Raw genomic sequence first — 23,390 nt, 5'->3', positions numbered from 1 at the left:
AAGGTCTCCGTTGCTGAGTTGTTACTGCAAATAATTACGAAACAGACTTCAGTCAGTATGCTTGCAGCAAATGTTTCACTTCAGTAACAAAGAGAAACCACCCTGCCAAAATCCCAAATATTTACATAAGGAACCTCAAAGACAACAAGAATAAATGGTAGAGAAGCCCTGCCTGGGGGGCTGAATTACGCTAGCTTTAAATTCTCATTTCCTATTGACTTGTTCAGATTCATTCATATTCTCTCTTCCTACATTACTGCCTTAGTGGACAACTGAAGAACAAAAATGAATACATGGAAGATATATGTTACCAAAATGATAATTTCACATTTCTTCCTTGCTGTGGTTTTTTTTTTGTTTTCCCCTCTGAAACATCAGAAAGCCTTCAGCAAGGAAGCTCATTCTCGGTCTTCCCAATGGAAATTTACTACTTCTTTCAACTCTTTCACATTTTCTCTTTCACATCTGGTTAGCTGAGCAGTGCACCCTAGAACCCACTTGCTCTGTTAACTAGCTCATAGTGACATTATGCACAGACATATAATTTGCTTGTAGACACATAGACTGAAGACTGAAACTGATGGCTGTGATCTGAATTTGGACCTGAATCTCAGTCCTATGGCAGAATTCAGTTGTCTGCCTGTCAGATACTCAAGCAGGGAAAGCAGCTGTGACAAACGGGAAGCCAATATCCTTCTCAAGAAGCGGCTGGATGCCAGGTGGCTTTCCTATGGGATTAGACACTGATGTGTGGGTAACTGCACTGTGTTCGAGCAATCAGGTTTTTCATCATCCCATTTATTTCAGTGAGGCTTTTAGAAGTTTGCCTTTCAAAAAGTTTAATTTAAATTCTTGTTACTGGAATTTCTTGCATAATAAAAAATGCTTGATCTGTCTCCCAAAAGGGACAGAAACTAACGGGACAAAGTGCAAGATATATATTCTTGAAGATAAACAATAATCTCAGCTATGGGACTTGTCAGTTGGAAACAACAGAGGAGAAAGAAAGAACTGGGATTCCTGATCATTATGTGCTATTAAAGTGACAAGGCTGCAACAACATGATATGGGGCAGTTTCAAGTGAGTTAAAAAAGTCTTAATGCACTATGGACAACACTGCTAAGGCCTCATCCAGAATGCGCACATGATTAAAGTCATGCACATGTGAAAAAGAATAAATTTGAACTGATAAAATGGAGCCACAGGAAAAAAAAAAGACGAATATCTATTAAAAAACTGCACCACAAACTAATAAAAGGTTTCTAAGAACAACAACAGGAGAAGAGTCTTACGGGGCAAGTAAAGGATAAAGACAGAGCTTCTTCATTTTAGCAAAGAGATTATATGACATGACAGAAAGGGCTGAGACCTGGCAACAAAGGAGGTCTTTTGTATGCCCTGTCTCTAAAAGAACTCCATACATTGCTGCTTTTAACATCTTGCTAGTGCACATCACATTGTCTTAGTGACCTATATCTGTCATAACCATCTTCTGTTTTTTATTGAAGTGATTTTAGAGGCAAAAAAGGATTTCCACATCTGCAAAAATTGTTTTGCTCATTCATAATCAGTTAGGTAGAGATTTATAGGACAGCCAAGCCACAGAAGTTCACTTAGATGTTGTAGATTAATATATATACACATATATATCTGTAATGAAATATGTTAATTCATAACCTATTTCTGTGTAATACAGTAAACTGTTTTCCTTAATGCCATAAAGAATTAAATTAATTAACGGAGAAATTAAGAAATTGAGTACATATAAGTCAAACAGAATGAGTCAATTACAATAAAACATTAGCCAGAAATCACTTTAGACCTCTACACACATTATTTTATTTATGCAACACATAAACCAATTTGCTTAAAAAATACTCAGCAAGATAAAAGGCTTGTGCCCATGAAGAAAATACCAGCTCTTTCTTAAATGAAGACATTTTTTGGATAACCCAGAAATAAGAATATGACATGCTGAAAGTACACAGCCAGATCACTCTTTTGATGGGTTTGTCTAAGAAAACACTTCTCATTATATTTTGTTTGCATTAACCAAAGGCACTATTTTTTTTCTGCAGTAGCTCTGTTATCAGATATGTTACATGAACTCAACCATCATGCTTGGTGAATCAACAGAAGCACCTCCAGAACACTTCTACCTCTAAGAGAGAAAATCATGGATTGCCCCACCATGGCTTGTTTTCACGCTATTTTTGTATTTTTGTAGACTTAGTTGATAATTTGGTAGATCAAGCATCCAGAGAAATCAAGGATTCAAGCAAGTCTCGTCTTCCTGTTTGTGAAAAGGTAAGGATGGGACCACTGGTAACAACTTGGATGAAACTGTACCTGAAAACATACGGCTTTTGGGAACAGATCTGTACTTGCACCCCAGAGAGTTCTGTGCGCAGTACAAAAGCGTTGCCTTTACCTTGCACAGACTATACCACCTGTCCACATGTATATATATACATATATATGTATATATATATATATTTATATATATATACATATACACATATGTATGTATATACATATACATACATATGTATATATACACACGAATATATGTGTACATATGTATATATGTATATATCCTACACAGGCATCCTGGGTAGGGTTTAGTTGTCTACTTAATAAAGCCAATGGAGTCTGGCGAGCAATTCAGCTTTCCCTGAAGAAATTCTTGTGTCTGTTTAGCTGAATTGCTCTCTATGTCCTTGGGCTGCACTGAGTACATACCCACCAACTACAGTGAGAACATAGACTGTAGCTGACACAAAAATACCTGAAGGTAAACATCAATTTTAGGTGTTTGTGATTTGGAGCTGAATCAAATCCTGCAGAGATGACTCCCATGTGTTTATTTGGCTTTGGTGTGTACAGGAGGCATTTTGCACACTAATAAAAATCTCATGTATTTAGATGATGGTAATAATTTCTTATTTATTGACATAACTTCTGACATCTGTTCTAAAGAAAAAGTAATTTAATTTGGTCTCTCAGGTTACCACTATTAAGAGATAGTTGGTCCAATTCAGTTGTGTAACTGTACGTATTTGCTGTATCCTGGCTGGCTCAGAAGCACACACACAGGCCACTCTGTTACAGGGATTTCAGTGACTGGGAATGTTGCTGGGCATGTGTAATTTATTAATACAGGGAAAATCTTAAGCATTTTGGGAGTAAAGCACAGACATAAGAACAGCTGCTTTGAGCTCCTTCTATTATTTTGAAACTCTCTAGTTTAAATCAGCTTCTGTTAGTTTGGGATTGTAGATATGCAACACGATGACTACAGGTGCAACCACATTTTCAGGACTCAAAAGGATGCTCACCCGAGGCATCACCAAAGAGGATGTGAACCCAACGGCAATACCACAATAAATGGATGAGGTGAGATGAAACACTCCTGCTAAAACCCCTGTTCTCATGCAGGAACTTTCTATCCAAAATGCAGATAAAAAGTAAAAATTCAAAGGAAAGGGGAAATGCACTTCTAAGTGGAAGTACTTGGAAGGGGCAACCTGCCCCAAACAGCCAAATAACTTTAGGTATCTGGGCTAAAACTAACAACAATTTACTTCAGGTAAGATACTAGTTTTAGAGTTGTGTTATTTTAGACTTTTTTTCCCTAGCTCTTTTAATGTTCCTGTGGTCAGACAGAGGCATTTCATCTTATACAAGGTATTTGCTGTTAATCCTGATACGGAGTCACAGCTTCTGGTCAAGCCCAGTTGGCCTGGCAGGAGGTAACAGTGGATCAGCGAGGAGAAGGGGACAAGTACAGCCTGCCTTAGGATGGCTGCCTGCAGGGCAGGCCAAGTGACATCACTAACACAGCTTATTTCCAAACAGCTCTGTTTATAGGAAGAATTGCTTACCTCAATAATTTTTTTTAGATAAATTCAGATTTAGAAGACCTATTTTCCAATGCTGGTCTTCATTACATGGGCCAAAAAGGGAAACAATAGGGAGATATTATTTTAATACTTTCATCTTAAAGCAATATAACTGAAGACTTTCCTGGCTATGAGAATACCAGACTGCACAACTGTAGAATAGGTAGTGCGTCAGAAGCTCCATCTCATGAAATACTAGTGAATAAAGATTACAGGCTAATCCTATATTGTAGAGAACTGGATTATGTGGACTAATGAGACTTTTCTATATCTACATTCTCTAACTTGTCAGAGATCACAGAGAGGATTCAATGATTTAGCCAGGATTAAAACTCAGGCAAAATTAGCTTCTAGTCCTGTGCCAAGCCCATTCACTGTGCTCCCTTGTGCCACCCTGGCATGACACATGGAGTGTTGCATCCAGCCTATGAATTATGTGGTCGCTCCTCTTTAGTTTTTCGAGGAGGCTTATCCCACCTCCTTAAGCCTGCCATAGGCTTTGGAAACAGTTGCATCTTTAATTTTCTGAATTTTTTTTTCAAGTCCTCATCTTCAGCCTTCTCATGGCTTGCTCTCAGCATTGCCTGTTACCTCCCTGCAGCCTGGAAGAGTCCTGCCTGGTACAGCCATGCTGCCTGCAACAGGCACAAGTACCACAGAGATGCCAGAGAGGGGGTCAGTCATCTGAAAGGACAAAGAGATGATCCAAAATGACACTCTGATTTGAAATTCCAAATACAGGGTCACAGGTTTGTCAGACCTTGCCACAGAGATGCGCAACAAACCTGGCCATTGACTGAACAGATTAGCTCTCTAACAGAACAGATTTTTTCATCTGGCGCTAATCTGGTGCTCATTTATAATCTCTGCACAAATCTTTGTGAAGCCTGGAGGGTTTTAGAGTCTTTGTGTTTTACAATGGGCTGGAGAAGAATTTCATGATGAATATCCGGGAGTGCCATAAACAACTTGTGGCGAAGTTTGCAGAAATGCACTTTTGCCTTGGGCTGCCTGGACCTAACAGAAAAAAATCCATGAATGTTCTTGCAGTCTATTTTAAGTTATCTGCTTTTTCAGAAAGCAGATAGAGATCTCCCTAAGTATTATCTGTATTAAGAACTGCCAGCAAGGGTCTGCTGAGGTCAGGACCCAGCCAGCACAGCAATGACATCACCATTCGAGCCCAGATTTTGCCTGCCTTGCTCAACAGGAGTGCGACGGTGTTTGTTTAATTGTATTTAAACCAGTGGGATTGATCCAGGAAAAAATCAACACAAGAAAAAATGGCAGAGGTTAGTCCTCAATATCACCATAATATGTCTTACTTGAAAGTAAGACTTGAAAGAACGTATTCAGAAGCGCAAGATATCAAAAGGCAAAATGCACAAATTTGATTTAAAGTTGAATGTATTTCAAAAGTGGCTTAGAGTGTGTTTACAAAACTAGAAAAGGTGGGTGCTTTGTAGCACAAAATATATTCACTCTCAAGAGTTTTTGCTGGGTGTATAGAGTCATAAGAGATCCTAGTATGCCATGAAACATAACTGCACTAACAAAAAAAATAAAGTACCTTAGGTTGAAGAAAAAACCAACTAAAAAATCTCCTCCTATTTGAATTACTGACTGATTCACTATGCCCCCCCAAAAAACCTCCAGTCACTAGTATTAAGGAGAACCAAACACCTGTGTCACAAAAAGGAAAGGAAAAATAAAGATTTTTAACAACAGGATGCTAGTATTAAACTTACAGACTAATTAGATCAGCTTAAGGCACCTCCCTTGACTGAGTCAATTTTTGCTCCAAACACTGTCCTTTTCACTGGTTTCTAAAGAAACTAAAAGTAATTTTTGTAAAGATGCCCTGGGCACATCCTTGCTTGTCGTAACAGTCATAGAATGGTTTGCGTTGGAGATACCCTAAAGATTGTCTGGTTCTAACCTCCCACTCATGGGCTGGGACACCTTCCACTAGACCCGGCAGCTCAAAGCCCCATCCAAACCGGCCTTGAACACTTTCAGGGTTGGGGCATCCACAACTTCTCTGGGCAACCTCCTCCAGTGGATGCTTTTCTTGTCTTTCTTCCTCTTTGTGTTCAGTTCGGCTCTATCTGCACTATTAATTCAAGCAAGCTTGAAGCTCTTTTCTCACCTCCATTTCCCTTCCTGCAGACTAAACTGTTCTCTGAAAAACTGCTCTTTTTTTGCCTGTTTTTGTCTTTTTGCCTCCTCTGATTCTGGTTTAGATGCTCTTCTTTCTTTTTTCTACTTGTACTTAACTGTAGTGACTCCAGACTATAGTAGTGAGTGTGTTTTCTTTCCTTTATCTGCCAGCATCTGCTCTTGGTAATGCTTTGAGTAACAGGAATGACATGATTTAACTGCATTTAAGACTACAGGCATACATTGTATCATCAAGCCCGACTTTTTGTTAACCATTTCACAAATCATTAAGCCATTTCTTTACAGAGCCTGCTGACACTGCAGGCAGATGAAAGCATTTCAGTTTTCAGGATACTAAATAGCTGTATGCTTCCATCAGGGACATGACAGAGGTGCCACAAGGCCCATATCTAAAATGGCAGCAGATTGACTAACGCTCTTAAAATATTTACATGTTTTATCAAGGTCATATGAATGCTGGACCATCAAGGCACCCAAACTGGAAACTAGGGGAAGGAGAAGGAATAGTCCTTTTTGTTGGAGAGGAAAGGCAGAGCCAGCTGAGGTCTGGAAGAGTCTGGTTGGTTAGCTGAAGTAAATGCAACCATGACCACATTGATCTGAGTCCTAAACCCAAACGTAAAAATAAGTGGATTCCGAGCCTCCAAGATTTGCCTCTCCTGAGCTAAGATAAGCTTGAGGGGCAAACCATTCCTTATGCTGCAGAGGAGAGTAAAATGTTTCTTTTAGTCTCAGTTGGGGCTGATCTGACTATTTTATTTCACGTAAGACTACCACAGACTGGTAACAAACCATATATTTCTTTGATTTTTACTTGTCTTGATTTTGGTGCTGAGGAGGATCAAGGGGGGCAGATTTCAGCAAGAAACTGGTTATTACATGGTGACTCAGGTGCCTCAACATACATGTTTGGTACATGCTGGTATCTCCTAGGGTGCCTGTCTGGCATTCCAAGAAGGCACAGCCTTCCTGTAGGTCCTGATTCTAATCTGTCCAGACATCTTTTCTTGGTGGCTCAGGTACCCTTTGGCACATAAAACAGCAGTAGGTCCTATGCTTAAGTGCTGAGCCACTGCCTAGATGAAATACTCATTTGGTGATGTCCACCTTCCTCCTGAATATGTCTGTATGTTCCACCTCACACAGAGCAGCTAGGAAATTCTGCCAAAATATTATTTTACTTTTCCTACCCTACTGAAAGTTATTCTCATGATTTAAAGAAGTCATCTGTGCACTTTCTTCTCTCTGCTCACTACCCCTGCTTTCCAAACACGCACGGCCAAAACAGTCCAATCACTTATGAACCTTTCCTGCTTCCCATGTTGCACAGCCAGGAGTAACAAGTTGATTAGAACTTCAGCTGTCTCTGTGTGGATTATGCCCACAGGTAGCCAGGAATCTGGACAAGACCTGCAAATCTGGCACTATACTCAGTATACCAGTATATGGTAAATTCTTAGCTACACTATTTACATATTCTTCCCACTGCTCTGACAAGAGCTCCTGAGAGCTCCTGTTTCTGGGCTTAGCACTGGTGAAGCAGCGTGGGTGTCTTCCCACAGGATGCAATCATATTCTTAAGCCTTGCTCCTGCTACAGCCAACTGAAGCTTACCCTTTGCGCCTCAGCTGGCATATAGCTGCACCCTTGGAGCTAATTTGCCAGTGTGGAAAAGCTACTGTGACAAAATAGTTCTGAAGGGCTCCCTTGCAAATGAAGGAATAGTTTCTGTGGCATTAAGCAGATTTATCTTACCCATGAATAACTTTGTTTTCTCTTGCACTGACTTTATCTAAGCCCCTTGATAATTGCATTTGCAAAATGGATTAAGAACATGGATCAATCTGGCTGGCAAGTATCCAAGTCCCTGTGAGGACACCAAGAAAAACACAGAGGTCACATCTTGTTAGCCTAATCATGGAGGTATATTCAAACTTCAAACTTTAAACACTGCCTGCAATTTAATAGGGATGCAAATCTATCATTTTTGGTATAATTGTAGTTTTAATCCTTAAAGAGGTGCAGTATTCTGATGATTATGAAGTACCAACAGACATGCAGACTGAAAAATACTGGGAAGTAATTGTTTGAGTTCATATAACTGGAAAGAAGAGAAGGGTATTACCAATGCTGTTGCATGGATAATATAAATAATAGCAGCTCCCTGTGAAAAGTCAAAATGTAGGCCTGCCACTTTCAAAGGTAGATACTATAATTTCTTTGGATTTAGAATGAATTAAAAGAATATAAGGAGTCCATGAATCACAAAATCCAGTGTATCCTACAACCCATGCTCCATCATTTCCTTCTCCCTAACCAACCATCCTGCCTTGAATTAAGGTATTAACCTGCTGGCACCTCCTAGGTGGCTGTTATGTAGTTAGCCATCAATCTGAACACTGCCAACTAAAATCTATTTATTGACAATTTTTTTGTTCCTGTGTCAGAACGACCATTTAGTGAAACAGCCTTTTCCTGTTCCTGCTGTTTACCTTCTTGTCTATTTTCCAAGCACAGTCAGAGCTCCCTTTAGACTTACTTTGGCTGGGCTCAGATGACCCTAGTCTTCCAGTTTCTCTTTGTAAGACAGTCTTAGCATTCCTTTGCACGGGGGGAGAGCCCTTCCCTGTACCTGCACCTTTCAGAAGTCACCTTTCTGGAGTCCAGAGTTGAAGACAGGGGAGGCCTTTGGGACCCAACGCACAAACACTTTACACGTTTCTTAGGGGATAGTAACACCAGTACACACTAGAGACTGCACGCATTTTTCTTTCCATGGTCATGTTGCACTTGTGGCTTGTAGTACCTGAGTACAAACAGGACATTTTCCCTTTGATTTAGTTGTAGAGCTCCACTTCTAATTGTACAGACTTGCTTAAAACTTGTATACCAGGACCTAGTTTTCAGGATTTCATAATCGCATAAGTTAGATCCAAAGTCTCTGTTTTCCTTCCACTTTGCATATATTAAACTTCTTTTGCTTCACCACACTTCAAATGTGATGAATTCCATTTCTGTAACTTCACTCCCATTTGTCATTTTGCCCTCCTGTTCAGAATCATCATCCTCACCAAAAATAGAAATGAAAATTAATTTCACTTGAAGGCCACACTTAGCAGGCTTTTGCTTTTTTGATACATATGGCTAAAATCTTATTTTGATTTTCTTTGCAGGTTTTACCTCAGTCTGCTGCTCAGCAAGTCTTGCTTTACCTCTGTACTGCCTTGCATCTGTTACTTCTGAAATTTGGTTTTAAATCAAAAGCCTTATTTAGAAGCCCTATTTTTTTTACCCTTCCCTTCAATTTACTTGAAACCAGTACAAGATCCCATAAAGTTAAACCACATAGCAGAAACCCCCTGAGAAAGAACAGGGAAAAGGGGATATTTGTGAGTGTGGTTGCTGTGTATAATTTTCATGATGACTCTTGTCAGTTTCAGCTTACAAGTTATCTCAGACATGGATATGCCTACAGTACAATCAGTAACTCTGACAAATTGGTGACTGTCTTGCCAGATGGGCAAGGAGGTTACCCTTCTCAGCCCTATATGTGTGTTTTTCAGCTCTGGCATGGGGTTTCTGTGAGGGTGGCATCTGCAAAGCAGCACTGAAAGGCTTCACTACCACTTGGATGTGACTCACCAGAGCACAGATGCCCTGTATACCTGGATTTTCAGTCCCAGGAGCTACAAATCCCGAGGCACTGTGCTACACACAGTGTACACACTTCTCTGCATGCTGGGAGGTCTGTATGGTGGAAGGATGGCATTCCCAACACTTCTTCCACAGAAACAAGGTCACACAAGCCACATGAATGAAATTCAGTCCAAAAAAATACCCTTTGAAATCTGAACAGTCTTTTAAAGGTGAGGGCCTCTGCTCCTTGATACAAATGTAAGCAGCAATAAATACCTCTGCAGTGCAAGAATGCATATTAACCTGGCTCTGGATTGCCAGATACCCTCTCTGCAGGGCAGGCAGCTATTAAAAGCTTGGTACTTGTTATCCTTTTATCTCCCTTGGATGTGGTGTAGTGAAGCAGAGCATGCTGATACATTGCCCAGATATGGTGCCTATAGATGTCCTAACAAATAAACTCTCTTTTAGGATTTGGTTACAAGCACTTCAGATTAGTTCAAAAGGAGAGTCTGTGGGAATGTCTCTCTTAGGCTGCTCTTCAGGGTGCATTTCTTTTCCTTCATCACCTCTCTCTTCATTCTGATAATCACTGTGCAAAAGAGAGATGCAGTATGTCATCCAGTGGTGCTAGAATATAATGAGTACCATCAGGAATTCTGCTTGTCTTCCATAAAACTCTCATAACTGAGGGCTATTTTAAAACTCTCTGGCAATTCTGTGCCCATATTTCTTATAAAACAACACTCTACAGCCATCATTTCTCCAGTCAGGCTCATAATTCCTTCTCTCTGCACTTTTTAAACAGCTACCTCACATCACTCTTAGCATAAACTGAGGTTAACTGATATCTGGATAATATCAGTCACTCTTTTCTGATTAGTTACACACACAGCAAGGGGTTTCAGATTCTTTGTTTAGCAGTACTGTCCTGGCTCTTTCTCCTAGGAAAAGCAAAAAAAAAAAAAGGTTATTCTTCTGTCTTTTCAGGTTAAGCTTTCCTGCACAAAACCAAGAAATGTGCTTCTGTTTCCCTTTGTACTGAACTTACCTGCAAAAGGATCCTATTTCCATCGTGGTCTTCCGTCTGCCATCTGCCTTCACTGATGGGGCTGCACGGGTTGGGCAAGAGAGGCACAAGCTGCCCCACATCTTTTACTCTGAACTCCAGCACTGCTGACTCTGTCGTCATTGGCACCTGGCCCTTTGGAAGTTTCTTTAAAGAAAACTGAATGTCTATTTCCATGTTAGAATAGACAGGAAAAACACAAAAGTCTGCTTTTTTCTGACATACAGGTCTTTTCAATATTAACTCATACAATTTCAAAATGTCCCCAAAGTTTTCATTCCTGCAGTATATGGTGAAGCGGATCATTTCTTTCCCGTAGTGCACTGGGCGAATGGCCCACAGAGGAGTCTCTGGAGCCAAAGTGTAAAAGTCTTGGCTGCATGGCATGTAAGGGAGGAATTTCCCATGCATTAGCTCTGTGTGGTGGTAATGCCAAGGTGGCCGCTGAAAGGTTTCATGGAGCTGCAAGATTGGTTCTTCTCCATACTCCTCCTGCAGAAACAGAATGACAGCAAGGGCTGGCTGAGAAACACCAGCCTTAACTGGCTTCCTGTGCTTCTTGGGCACTCGTCTTTCTGAGACTCGGAACAGCTGGAGGTCTGGATGGATCCAGGCTAGAAGCTTATCGATGGCTTGCTGAAGAGTCTTGGATTCACCTGGGTCTGTGATAATATGTACACTAACAAGGAATGGGTCTTGTATGCCTTCCACAGAAAGTTCACCTGAAATATATTAAAAAAAATCCTTTCATTTTGTAATTTGTAACCAAGTTGACAACATTTAGGTGATCCTTAAAGAAGACACTGTCCACTCAGTCACAGTCAGCTTTTTTTTTATCTCTCTCAAGCTCACCCGTATTAAACAAAAAAAAATGTACAGAGATACAGCAACCAAGAAAACAATCAGAAGCAGAGAAATTTCATCATGCATATCATAAGAGTTACTGTTTCTACTGAAGTAGCATCCAGAAGACATTATTCAATGTGTATTCATGTGTTAGAAAAGAGCTGCTCCATATAGCTGAGAGGTAGGAAAGACAAAAGTACTGATGTAGAGTGGGGGTGAAAGGGATATTAGTGATGTGCAGAATGATCATGGTGGACAATGTTCATTCCACCTTGTTTTAATTTGTGCCAACTGGCTTTGGCCATGGAAATCACACCACTGAACTCCACTCTATTACCCTGACATTGGAGTTTTCTTAACACTCAGTTAAGAATGTTTTGTGTCCTGGAGGAAATTGTTCTAATAAGTAAGGTGAAGTTTGTAGGGAGAGGTAATATCTTTTATTACACCGACTGATACAGTTGTGGAAAAAAAAAAAAGCAGAGAAGCCTTCGGGCACATAAGTCTTTCTTCAGGAAAATATATTACTTGTCCCAACAAATTCTCCACTGTTTATATCTTCAGACTATCAAGACTATAATACTACTGCTTCAAGGTTTTTATCAGATTAGGGAAGACTCATAAAAGCAGGAAGCACAAAAAAATTACACTTACTCGGGGGAAGAAAGAAACCTCTAGTTAGCCTTGGCAATGTTCACAGGGGTTCTATCTGTTGTTTGTCCCTGAAACCTCTTTGATAGCTCAGAAGCGGAGCAATGTGTGGTTGGAGGGCTGAGTAGAAATTGCTACTTCTGTTCTGCTGGAGTTGCATGCCAATAAAGATGCATGTGCATGATGATCCAAGACAGTTTAATAAATTAGTCATGTAACCTTGATATTTTTGCTGAAATGGTTCCCCTTGTGTGGTGTTCTGAAACCACCTCCATGTTTGAGACCCTGAGGCTAGGCACAAAGCCCAAATGTGTGAAACCTCAGAAAGACTTCCCAAGCTTTTAATTGTGCAGACCACATTTAATAGGGGAATTGTCTCAAAGGCTATTTCCCCTCCTATTAGCAATCAGTACAAACCTCTCCCTCCTCCTTCCTGGCATCAGAATAACATTCTTGTGATACTTCACCAATTGCTTTAATGGAAAAGCAGCTTTATACGAGTAGTGTATTTTAGTTGTCTTTCAATACAGAATAGCTCAAAGAAAATCTAGATGCAGCTCATAGCTGTCCAGAGAGAGATGGCTGGTAAATATACCATCAGCCTCAATTTGAGGCTGCAGAAAGATATGGCATGCACAGCAAATAGCAAGCATGCATCTTGCCTAAGGGAGATAGAGAAAAATCAAATAAGTAATCAAAAATACAATTACATGAGAGTTCTTGTATCTCTGTGTGAAATGGGTGATGTGGAGTGACTTTGTCAGATAGCTAATGGAAAAAAAAATTGAAGCAAAAAGAAAAACTGTGTCAGTGTGTGGCTAGAGGTTTTGCTGTGGTAATCGTTACTGGTAGGTAATTCTTTGAGATATCCCCATGTGGGGTAGTCACAGTGTGGGAGAAAAACAAAGGGGTGTGTGGGGGGAGGTCCTCTCATGGTCCTTCACATGGGGCAGCAGGACAGGAAGGAAAACAAATTGCAGAGGACAGTGATCTAATAAAACCAGAAAGCAGTCACCATAGCTACGCAGTCATTCATTCTCTAAGACTGGAATAGAAGATGTTCAGCTCTTTTCTCCCTCTGATTCCTTTGTTACACAAATGCTATCAAAGCCTGCAACAAGTGACAGGCTTGATATTTATGCATATAAATGACTGGAGCTCTGAAAGAAGGCTGGGCATAACAATGTGAAGCAGAGAGCCATAGTTGCTGATGCCTTCTTGCTCTGCATTGAAAAAAAAGTCCCTGAGCATGGCTTTTCTGCCCTCCTGTTGCTCAGCATGGTGCATGGACACTGAATGGCTAAAGCATTTTTCACAAGCAGAGCCTTGTGGGAGCCAGTGCCAGCATTAGTATTCTGCAGCCATCACTGCCTGTACCCATTGGCACCAGATGCTCACAGAACCAGCCTCAGAGGCACAGCACAAAGCCATCATTAGGAACTGGGGTTATACATAGAGCAGGGCAAATCATCTTTTTTTGAGCTAGAAGCAACTCAGTTGAGGGGGGAAAAGTGTAACAGATCAGTGGAGAAAGAGCTTCAGTTCTATTTTATGTTATGCTTTTCCTGTAATGCTTTTACACCTTTCATTATGTGGTTTCTGTGCTTCTAAAATGGCAGCTCTTTCTATTTGGGTAAGAAAAAGAGAAACTTCAGAAAAGCAGAAATATGAGGCAACAGGAAACTTTCCCTGAACTGACGTTAAGTTGCAAATTGTTTCTGTGTTACTAACAAGTCTTTTGCTCCATCTGACAAAGAAGGAGGGGAAACAACACCATTTCTCATGACACAGTTCTATTTGCCCCCGGCAAATTGTTACAGAAGCAAATGAAAGCTCTGCATATGTATTAGCCTTCCTGTGTTACTAGTTAATCCCACAGAAAATATCAAAATGCTGAGGCATCTATTTGAAAATAAGCTTCACAGTTCTCATAGCTGTTACATTTTTCCCCTTTCTATGACAGAAGGGGATTAGTTCTTTTTGAGTTGGCAAGCACTAACTTTGCTAAGAGGTAATTACTACCAGGATTGAGAGAGTATTTTACAATTCTAAACTTTTTACTCTTCTGTTAGGTATTATTAATCACGTGTGAGAGGTTAAAGCATCAGCCCAAATTCTGTGGGGCTGTCAGACCTGATATTTTATGATTGAGCTTTGTATGGGTCCTTCTCTACATATTATTTTTATTTTGTTGCCGATGGGATATTGCTGAGCAGAGATAAAAGAAAGTCCTGCAAAGCAGAAGGGCAGTCTTGCCCTGTGGTTCTTCCTTCCCTCCTCTCCCTGCCCAGAAACCACCATCTTTTCATCAGAAAGACAATATGACAGGAAGCAGTGGGTCCTGTCAAGTCTGTCTGTGCCAGCTATCTCATTTCAGTTTGACTTCTCTGAAGTTGAAGCTGCCTTGGCTAGAGAACAGACAGGACAGGTTGCCTACATCCCCTGCTGTGTGTATGGAAAGAGGCAGCCACCTCTGAAAAACCTGTGGAGGATGATCTTGCCTTCCTCATTCCTTTCCTCTCCCCTCACTCTGAACGGAACAGCAGTGCCTGCAGAGGCCAACCTTCTTGGCATCCAGAGCTGCCCAGCCCTTCCCTGGCCAGAGGTGCCCAGCTGGATGGCTATGACAAGGGCTAGGGAAGGGTATAGAGAACAGGTCTTAGGAGGAGCAGCTGAGGGAGCTGGGCTTGTTTAGCCTGGGGAAAAGGAGGCTCAGGGAAGACCTTATTGCTCTCTACAACTGCCTGAAAGGAGGTTGTAGTGAGGTGGGGGTTGGTCTCTTCTCCCAAGTAACAAGCAATAAGACAAGAGGAAATGGCTTCAAGTTGCACCAGTGGAGGCTTAGATTGGATAATAGGAACGATTTCTTCACCAAAAGCATTATCAAGCATTGGAACAGGCTGCCAAAGGAAGTGGTAGAGTCACCACCCCTGGATGGTATTTAAAAGATGTGTAGATGTGGCCTTTAGGGACATGGTTTAGTGGAGACTTGGCAGTGCTTGGTTAACAGTCAAACTTCATGATCTTAGAGGTCTTTTCCAACCTAAATGATTATATGATTCTATGATCTGGTGACACAAATGCCCATGAGTGAAGAGGGAAGGAATGGGTTAAGTCCTCTGCTCCCTTAGGGTGGTGGTTGAGGGGGCAGCCACCATCCATGAGAGATGCCAAGACGACTCAGGTATCTGGTAACACCATTTTTGCTGCAGCTGGCCAGGAAGGCAGAGCTCCTGGCCCAAAGCAGGCACAAGTGGGTGCAACATCAAGTCAGCAACCCCAGCAGCTGGGAAGCACTTAGACTCATCTGCAAATATGGGGAACTGGAGCTAACACTCCTTCTTCCTGGAGTATGTATGCATTTAACATTAAACAACACGAGGCAAAATGTCTGTAGAGTTTTCTTCCATGCCACCTGCATAATTCTAGATTAGAGAATTCTCCCTCTTTGATTTGTTTTTTGGCCCTGGCTCTCTTGCATAGCTTGCTCCAGCAAAACTATGGCCATGACCCGGCAGTCTGGTCCCTCTTTTACACTGTGACAGACCCAGGTTGCATTCCCTCTTGACCAAAAACCAGTCCTGTCCTTCTCGGGGCAGTGTTCCAACCCCTTTTTTATTGCAGGAGAAGTCACCATCAGCAGCCTAAATGAGATCTGATTTTCCAGGCTTCTCCAGTGGACTAAACTCAGCCTGTAGCAAAGTTTAGGAAGGATTTAAGTATCTGTCTCCCTGAAATATCTCTCCTAAACCTTTTGGTGAAACAAGGTATGAACCTAAAGACCTCTCTGTCTCGCCAGGAGGTATTTAATGAGGACTTACCTACAGGGTTAGGCAGACCTGGAAAGTATGTGAGCTAGGACTGAATTTGTAACAAAGAAAGATTGTCCAGGCAGACTGGTTCCTGGCCCCAGTTTGTGCAAGGGAAAAAGCATTTCCAAACTTTGGCAGATATTTTCAATATTCTAGTCACCTACATTTTCAATCTTTTATTCAGGAAACTCAGAGGAAATACCCAACCTAAAAATACTTGACTTTGGTTTTTTTTTTTTTGCTGACCTGTATTATTGCATTGAGAACCTGAACATTGGAATGCTAACTTTCATTTTTCCACTGCAGCATGCTGCTTCATGGGAACCTGAACATATCTTACGCTGTGGGAATGTAAAATAGCCCCAAACACTGTATAAATAATGTCAGAAAAAAAGCACTATAATATTTCCAATTGAATATTTCCCAGGATTTCTGTTGCACAGAAAATGTCCATATTTCCTTATTTCAATCACATTCCAAAACACAAAGAAATGTCACAGTGGTAGAATTTCTCAGTGAACAGGACCTTCACACTTTATCTGAGTCCAAGGCAAGACTGACCATTTTTGGTGTACTAATTGAAAGGCTCATGGACAGACACAAAGGCAGAGGCTATTTTCATAAACAAGGAGCGTCACTTTATGGGCAGCTGCAACAGAAGCAGTACTGGACACCTCTGGCACCAGAACCCACTGTTAAGTCATGCTTTGATGAATTATGCAGCATCAATAATCTTTTGAACAAGCAGGATGTGACAGATTCACCAGCTCTTCCATTCTCTTTCCCTGCTCTTTAATAGCACCTGACGAATGAAGAGCTGCTGGATAATGTGCTTCTCAGCATGCTTTGCTGAGAACCACCTCAAACTCATGAAGGACGTTCAGAAGCAAGAAGAAAGGGGATATTCTGCACAGCAAAGAGCCAAGAGGAGGAACCTCTTTCACACTCCCTTCAGAGCAGCATTTTCCTGAGGAGCTGCAGTTGAGCGTTCTGCGATGGTGTCAGGATGGTCACTCCTCCATCTGTACTTAGGTAGTATAGACAGTGCATAACAGCCCAGCATACAAACAAGCATTGCAAAATGGTCAATCTGCTCCTCCAGTTGCTGTACTACAACAACAACAACATTGCAAAAACAAAGCTCAAAAATTAAGCCCAGTATCTGTCTGATGGAGATAAAAAGCCTTCTCTGTTATATTAATATGAATACTCTTAAGAGGCATCATTGCCCTTAGTGTACAGCATTCAACCAACCCTGAGGGAATGAATCTTATCAAAAACTGATACTTAATGTCCACAGAGGCCCTGCATGATCAAGCAAAGGCAATGTAGATGGTGCAGTTATTGCTGAAACGCCTCAGTGTGCTACAGCTCCAGTGAATTATCGTCCCTCCTCTACATATTACCTTCCCCTGACCTGCCTAAGGGTAACTGCATGATCAACCTAAGCTGCTGTTGAAAGGGGTTATCTCACTTCATCTCACATTCTTCACCTTTCCATGCATTCCTGCTCACTCCCCTCTATTGGCCTGGGCACTTGTGTAGCTACATGTCCTACATGGATCATGCAAAAGCACTCTGATGCTCACTCTCCCATTTGCAGTCATATGGTCTGATGCCTTAAGCCCCTAATGTCTTTTTATTTTTCTAATTTTGTAAACCTTATAAGTTTTATAGGTAATAGAAGTAGATTTTAGAAATAAACCCCTTTCTCCCTCCTCCCCGTAGTATCCCTTAGTTTATACATTCCTTAATCCTTTCACCCCATTCCATACCCCCATATCAACCCTATTCCCATATCTAGTAGAAGATGTCTAGTCTCTTAGTCAAAGCAAGCCTGTCTTGTTTGGAGAACGCTTGTATCTTGGCCTAAACCGCAGGACAGAGTCAAAGAACTGGGTCACCCTGCTCTCTGTACCCTGAAGATGATGAAGATGATGAAGAGGGGGTCCCAAAAAGCACCCCAGACCCAATTCCAAGAGGCGGGCCAGGGGGTGGACCAGGCCAAAAGTTATAGGGTGGACACACTTAGGATTGGCCAGATATTGTTATAAATGTAACATCCCGGGCACAGCCCGGCGCGTGTCGTGTAACATCTTTGCCTTGGCATAATTAAACCCTTTCTTATCTCACCCCAGCTTACGGCTCCTAGATTTTTTTTTCGTAGCACCAGCTGAGCAGGCATCAGGTCTATGGTGCCAAGATCACTGCCTTGGCCCTTTTCAGAGCCATATGGCCCCCATCTTCTTTATAGGAATCACAATTATTGTGGCACAGAGTCATCCCAGGGAGAGTTAGGTACCTGAAGGATGTCCCTCCATCAGGAGGCTGGCTGTACTTGGTTCCCTTTGTAGCCCAAGGTGAGAGACAGAATCAAAACTTCAGATAAGGCCCATCACTCTCTACTGTACACCCTTCTATCTTGGATGCCTCACTGTGAAACTAAAATGGAGGGTAAATTGTGCCTATGCGCATATTTTGAAAATCATTCTTGTTCTAGTATCTTATCTTGCTGTACTCTTTGTCAAATGTGAAGTATTTTTGTGATAAGTGTTACAGAAGAAAAACTCTTGAACTATGTGATTATCATATCTTCCATTACATCCTCCAAAACCACCTTCTTTGGCTCCTGTAGTCAGGTGGCTTACTGTTCATAGTAAGGCTAAGAGTCAGAGACACTCCTTAGGTCACAGATATGTCCTCGGTCCCCATTTCCCTCATCTCTTGATTCACAGCTTTCTCACTCATCCCCAAACTACCTGGCAGCCAAGAAACAGTTCATGCTTGGTATACAGGGATGTGTGTTGCCTGTGGGCTGACTGTCCAGCTGGAGAGTAGGAAAAGAGGTAACTCGAACTCATATTACAGTCTTTTTTCTCTGTGGAGACAAAAATTTGTCCCACTGCCTTTCATTTATTTCCAATGAAACCTGTGGGAATTTAGTGTCTCTGTGAAGAAAGATGACACATATTCACATCACGTTTCCCTTCAGAGAAACAGGGTAAAAGGAAAGGGATGAGAATGTCATACTGTGTTTCTGGCTGTGTAATCCCATGTCCCTGGCCCTCAGCTTTCTCCTTGGTGTGTCCGTGTATTTTACCTAGGCTTTATGGGGCCTGTAGGCATATCAAAGCAAAGGCTGTGCTTACTGTATATTAAGCACCTAGTAAAAAAAAGACTTCCAGCTCTGAGAAGACAGTGTATTGGATCTTCATGCAGACAACCTTAGGAACCTACAGTGGGTGCTTTCACACCACGGTTACAAGGAAGTAAACTGCTTGGCAATTCCTTACAAACACTACCAGAGAGAAAGATTTTTCTGCCAGTGCTACGATCTTCTCTGTGAGCTCCTTTATTCTTACTGCCTGCTGTTCTCCTCTCTCAAAATATGCTGCTGACACCTTGTTTCATTGGCAACAGCAGTGTCAGAAATAATCAGAATTCCAATTTAAAAAGCCAACAACCTTATCATCTGCTTATCCTCTGGAGGGCACTTGAAGCCTTCAATACTCTCCTCAACCACAGATTAAGCTGCTAACTTGCTGAAAAGTAAGAACCCCAAAATGCTGGTGTACTCATACACCTTTACAGAAATATTCCTGGGTGTAAGCTGCTGTAATTTTCTCTCTTCCCTTCCACACAGTTTGCCACAATTTGAGAGCTGTCTTGCTGTCTCAGTCTGCACATGCTGCAAAATAGATTCACATGATTTGGCATCCTCAAACTATCTTGACTGTTTCAGCTGTCTTCACTCAAAAGCCACGATCTACATCCATTTGCCTCTCTAGGGACTAAATGTCTTCATCACACAGATTAATTCTCACAGGATACCCAATACCCACAACAGAAACAGCACGGTAAATTTATTTTGATATCCTGATGAGTATTCCTGATCTATGGAAAACAGCTGGCAATTGCCACTCTGTGTCTTTCAGAAATGCACAAGAACAAACAGTAATCAGAAAGCCCTGAGTGGGGAACTGAAGCACAATGGTGACCTGCTGCTCAGAGGATTTGACCCAGTGAGTTTGGTGATGCTGGCACGAATGCGCCTGGGCCATCAGAGTAAGATGTGGGACTTCATGTGACAGCCTATATTGCTGCTAAATTCAGTCCAGTGGAGAGATATAGGGAAGGTGCGTTAATTATAAATGCTCAACTATGACATTAATTTGTTTGATTGTTATTTCATATTGTATGTAGAATTCAACAAAAAAAAAATCACCTCACTTTTTAGGAGTGGGGGGGGGAAGGGAAAAGGGCATGAAATTGAAACAGAGAAAGCAGTATTCCAAATGGCTGCAGATTTCCATTTAAGAAAAGTTTTGCATAAAAATACGTCCTTCCCAATCATAAATCTTCCTAAAGGAAGATATGGAAAGATTGTACTTGGCAAGAACCCAGATACCGATCTTCAGTATAAATACCAAATTCTGTACAGTGTTGCAATGTGCAGTAATTCAGTAAAACTCCCATCAGTAGCCACTAGTAAATCAAAAGCTGTACAAACTGCATCCAACACCATACTTTTAAAAGTCTTGTGATTACAGGTATTGTGTTCTCTTAAAATTTGACTCCTATGTAAAGCTGAGATTCTAAAAAATATGTTTTTTATAAAAGGGCTTGAACATTGCCTTAAAAAAACCCCAAGAAACACTGTATGCTTGAGCAGCTAACAAATTTGGTCGAACAATGGCTCCATACCACACACAATGTACTCTAGTTAACTGAGAGTGTGATTTTATGATGGGCTTAAAACAATTTAAGACTTTACTGCTGGCACTCTTCCCCCTAGTATTCCCAGTTAAGTGTTTCCAGTGCTTCCCACATGTCAGGTCTAGATGCAAGTTGAAAGAGCTTGCTGAACATACTGAAAGGAAGCCCTCAGACAAGAAGTATTAAGGATTGTGTCTTCTGGTGGCAGTCAGAAAACTGTTTTGGCTATAAATGTTAATTTTCAGGCAGACCTCTTCTTTTAATGAGTTTGCACTTTTGCACAAATGCTCCTGATATCAGAAAGAGGTGGCAGAGAAAAGCCAGAGAGCAGGCAGAAGCCACAGCAAAACAACTACACTCTAGACATGTCCAAAGAAAATACAGGATCAAACCCCGAGACATGGTCAAGCATTGCCACATTTGTGTCTCTGTAGACAACAAACAATATTAGCATTACAGCAAAGGACTCATTTAGACTTGACAATAGTGGAAAATTAGCTTGAATCTCATAATCTTTTCATTCATAATCTTTTCACTGACAGCAGTAGGTGGCTCAAAAGATCTACCCTGTACCATCTGATGGATAAGGGAAGCAGGAACAGAAAGCATGCTTTTTTTTTTGGTGCTTCATCCTGGTCCCATATGATGGAAGCCAGGAGTCACCTGGTAAATATTTCATGAACCTTTCAGAAATCACAGATACCATTTTTTTTCTAAACTACTAATTAACAAATATGTTGTACCAACAAAAACGAGGCAGGCAGAAGACATCGACTGCTCTAGAATGTGGCATGCACCAATTACCAAATGTCTCAGCTCCCCAGCAAGCTTGCATAAATAAACATTATTTATTTATTTTAAAAGTTCACATTAAAGGAAATACACCACGATAATGCACTGTGGCCATAAAATGAGGAAACTAATTGTTGGCATTGTCAAAACAGTGCACATTTAGTAGAAACTGTCTCAATAGCTTCAGCCTTCACAAGTGTTTTGTTATTTGATTCAGTGACTCAGATAGCTTTTCCTGTTCTATCCCAAGTAGTGCCTCTGAGTCAGAAGTTGCCATGGGACTTTTTAGCTTCCCTCTTTGGGCTTTAACAATTCAGACAGACATCACAACCATTTCCAGATCATTCTCATCACTGTACCAGCTGAACTTGGATTTCCTGCAACCCATTTCTCAGGGTAAAACACCCACTAAATGGCTGCCTAGCTCCTTGTGGTTTTCTGGGACAGCAGTAGTAACACTTCCACAGAGGGAAATTTAACCCACATCATCAAATAATCCAATTTAACTTTCTCTGAAATATTTCCTCTAAGTTTTTACTAGAACTGTATGGCACTTGATAGCTCAGTCAATCAAAGACTTCCTATGCTTCTGAATTATACTTGGTAATAAAAAAAGAGGATGTGTTTGGTTATATGGTTTTGATTATGACTGTGTGCTTTAAAAAGGAGCTAGAAAAACATTCAGATTGTCATCCATACACATTATTCTTTTTTAATAACTAGTCCAGTTTTCATTTGCTGTATTTGTATGACAGGAAAAAAAACCCCTGACTGGATACAGACAGAAAAGACTACACAAAACAACTGAAAACAATGTTTTCATAGCTCTGGTCCAGTAACTGTTTAGGGTACGCTTACACCCCCGCTACAGAAATCCCAAGTTAGCACTAAGCCAGTGGGAAATAATTTAACCATGGGACACATAGCTTGGTGCATGCTAAACGATCCCAAAGAGGGAAACTCTGAATTATATAAAACAGAGATACATGGGTTACTCCAAGCTGTACAGATTTGAACAGGAACTTCAGTCTTTACAACGGGAATGGCGTGTTGTGGTCATTGCCACACACTTGGCATATAAAAGTCAAATCTAGGTTTGATTTCAAGTTACACATTCTTTTTTGCATGTCCTTACACATGACTGTGCCTGACCTCCAAAAGTGCCTTCCAATCCTAACTTTGTGATTCAGTACTATACTTTTCTATCCCGTATGCAAGCATTTGGTCCTTCATCATGGTGGAACTTGATGACAACCAGCTACATAACATGTTTTGCACAGTCAAAGACTGCTAAGTGGCATGTTACAATTACATTTTCCTTCTTCACCCAGACATGGTGGGAAGCACCATCGCTCCTTACACCTAGCAGTATAACACAGGCCAGGCAAGATATACAGAAGATGTATTTTATTTTACAGATACATTTTCCACAGGAGCTGACACTTCAGATTTCACTACTATACAGAACATCTGAATTTGCAACACTGACAGATGCTGCAGGCTAAGACTTTACATGATTTGGGTCCAATTTCCTCTTGCATTTTTCCTCATACTTTAATTAGTCTTTCTTTTATAATAACACCTTCTGGAAAAACAGCATAATGCTGCCAAGCCCACTGTAGATTATTTTTACAATTGTATTTAATACAGCTCATTGCTAGCCATTGTAAAAGCATCTCAGTTCTCTATGGAAATAAGTAACAATACAGACTACAGTATATCTTTGTATAGCAATAAAAGAACATAATTACATCCTTACACTCATTAAATTACATTGTTTGGAG

The 23,390-nt window shown here is 41.0% G+C and overlaps 1 protein-coding gene across 4 annotated transcripts in view; it reads right to left on the bottom strand.

Moving 5' to 3' along the window:
• FAM124A (family with sequence similarity 124 member A) overlaps positions 1–23,390 on the bottom strand; it is a 45,098-nt gene that overhangs the window by 5,895 nt on the left and 15,813 nt on the right. For 3 of the 4 annotated variants that reach the window (XM_027674406.1, XM_027674405.1, XM_027674407.1), the window contains exon 3: positions 10,772–11,511. In XM_027674406.1, coding sequence (XP_027530207.1) covers positions 10,772–11,511 — 740 coding nt within the window. Of the gene's footprint in view, positions 1–8,722; positions 8,891–10,771; positions 11,512–23,390 lie in introns of all 4 variants that reach the window. The other variant, XR_003532820.1, reaches the window with a different exon arrangement.

This window comes from Neopelma chrysocephalum, unplaced genomic scaffold (assembly GCF_003984885.1).
Source record: "Neopelma chrysocephalum unplaced genomic scaffold, ASM398488v2 Primary Assembly neopelma1_25, whole genome shotgun sequence".
In the NCBI taxonomy this organism is placed as follows: Eukaryota; Metazoa; Chordata; class Aves; order Passeriformes; family Pipridae; genus Neopelma; species Neopelma chrysocephalum.
Note: the sequence above shows the minus strand (reverse complement) of the source record. Positions and strands in the feature narration are given on the sequence as shown.